This window comes from Cyphomyrmex costatus, unplaced genomic scaffold (assembly GCF_001594065.2).
Source record: "Cyphomyrmex costatus isolate MS0001 unplaced genomic scaffold, Ccosl1.0 C2319553, whole genome shotgun sequence".
Classification (NCBI taxonomy): domain Eukaryota; kingdom Metazoa; phylum Arthropoda; class Insecta; order Hymenoptera; family Formicidae; genus Cyphomyrmex; species Cyphomyrmex costatus.
Genome location: NW_017274743.1, coordinates 1 through 1,965, shown reverse-complemented (window position 1 = coordinate 1,965; position 1,965 = coordinate 1). Strand labels below are relative to the sequence as shown.

The window sequence follows — 1,965 nt, the reverse complement described above, 5'->3', positions numbered from 1 at the left end:
TAACATTTATATATTCATGACTGTTGAGAACTGGTAATAAAGACTTTAATGCAAACAGAAAATTAACACACTTATAATTAATGTACAGAAACTTAATAAGACAAAGTTTATCAAATGAGACAGGATTGGAAGAACATTAATTTTAAGACACATACCTCGAAAGGATGTTGTCTTTTACTTTTGTGCTCTGAATCTATATGACAATTCAGATACTATTTAGTACGGGTATTCTTTTCATATACTTTATATTCATAATAACATTAATTATTTTTGTGAACCTTTTTGTGCATTTGTAGATTCCGAAAAAATCTGTAAAGTTTTTTAGCAACATTTATCGAAATATTTCTTTTGATTTTTGTTATTCAATTAAGTACCCACCTAAACTTTCGTCCACAAAGGTCACAATTGTAACTTTGTTCTATATGAGTTCTCTCATGAGTACGCAATTGAGTTTCATACTGGAACTCTTTATCACACGTTCCGCATTTGTATGATTTACGAATATATAGATCCTTATTACGCTTGTAACGATCTTGATTGTAATGCATTGCCATCACATGTTTTTTTAGATGCTTTCCTCGCCTGTAAAATGACAGTTGCAATATTCATTATTTTTTATCATTTAAATTAAGGTAATATATATCATTGATATTGAATTACTAAATTAATATTTCATGTTGTTCACTTAACCACCCACCTAGCTATATGATCACAAAATTCGCATTTATTAGGATTTTCGCCTTTATGAATTTTCTCATGATTATACAAGTCGCACTTAAAGCTAAACTTTTTACCACACATTTCGCATGGAAAAGTTTCAATACGTATATCTTCATTATTCCGATTTGAAGTTGTCGGGGAATCGATGCGATTATCTTAATATTAAAAAAAGTTTTTGATATGAAATAAACTTGAAAACGGTAACATAAATCTGATAATTTTTAAAATACAGTACTCTGCAGAATTAAAGCGTCACTTGCAAGTACAGACAAACTTCTAAATACAATATCTTTGTCAAAAATTATCGTAACAAAATGTATAAAACACCATTTTAAATCTTGAAATCTTTCTTTTCACACCGGCACTTTAAAAATTTTGTGCTGATATTTTATGATGTTACAATATCACATATATGATAATACATCAAATCTTAAAACTTTATACGAAATTTGTGAAGTTACAAGGCGCAAAATAAGAATTATGGACAAACGGGGTTCACAGTTTCCGAAAGATTGAGTCGTTTTTTACATATAATTTGTTTTTTCTTTGACATCTCTGTAATTTTTTTCACTGACTTGTTCAACGTTAAAGCAAAGAAGTTCATTTTTATATCAACATCGAATACTCGGTGAAAGAAACTCGGTAATACTTAACTTGAATGAAAGACAATTTATAGGCCAAGATTTACCCTGACGAATGCTGTAAATCGCACCAGTGTACAATTTTTAAATCGTAATGGGAAACCTCGCAAAGTTTTCGTTAAAAGTTTTAAAATTTGCTACACCTACATTTATAGTTTTGAAATTTCACAAAATATCAGTATTATCCTTTTTACAATTATCTGTCTGGAGAGTACAGATTTGAAGTTTTAAAATGCTTTTCTAATAATCTCGATACGATGTTTATTGACAAAATTATTCTAAAATTAAATTTGTCTATTTTTGCATGGTGGATTATGTAATACATTAATTTTTTGTGCAGTTTGTAATACTCAAAGGTATTAACAAAACTAAGAACTTAGAAACTATATAAGTTTTACCACACTGTTGGTTTACATATTCTTTTGTGTCGTTATTCGTTTCTTCATTTTGATTTCTTTTTTTAGAATCAATTCTTAGATCCATCAGGGGTATTTTTCAATTCACTTTACTGTAACGTTTGTATTACTTTCGCAGTTTACACGTTCTAAATACGTTTAGTCACTTTCATAGATTTCCACCTAAAATAATAAAATGATAATAATTT

General features: G+C 28.3%; 1 protein-coding gene across 1 annotated transcript; it reads right to left on the bottom strand.

Annotated features, from left to right (window-relative positions):
* Nucleotides 1–378: 378 nt before the first annotated feature.
* On the bottom strand, nucleotides 379–801 carry LOC108782348 (zinc finger protein 468-like; the record flags this gene model as incomplete). Its single annotated transcript, XM_018550616.1, has 2 exons — nucleotides 698–801; nucleotides 379–582 (listed from the first exon to the last, which is right to left on the bottom strand). Coding segments are annotated over exons 1-2 (308 nt in total), but the record flags the coding sequence as incomplete, so codon positions are not given.
* Between the last annotated feature and the right edge of the window lie 1,164 nt (nucleotides 802–1,965).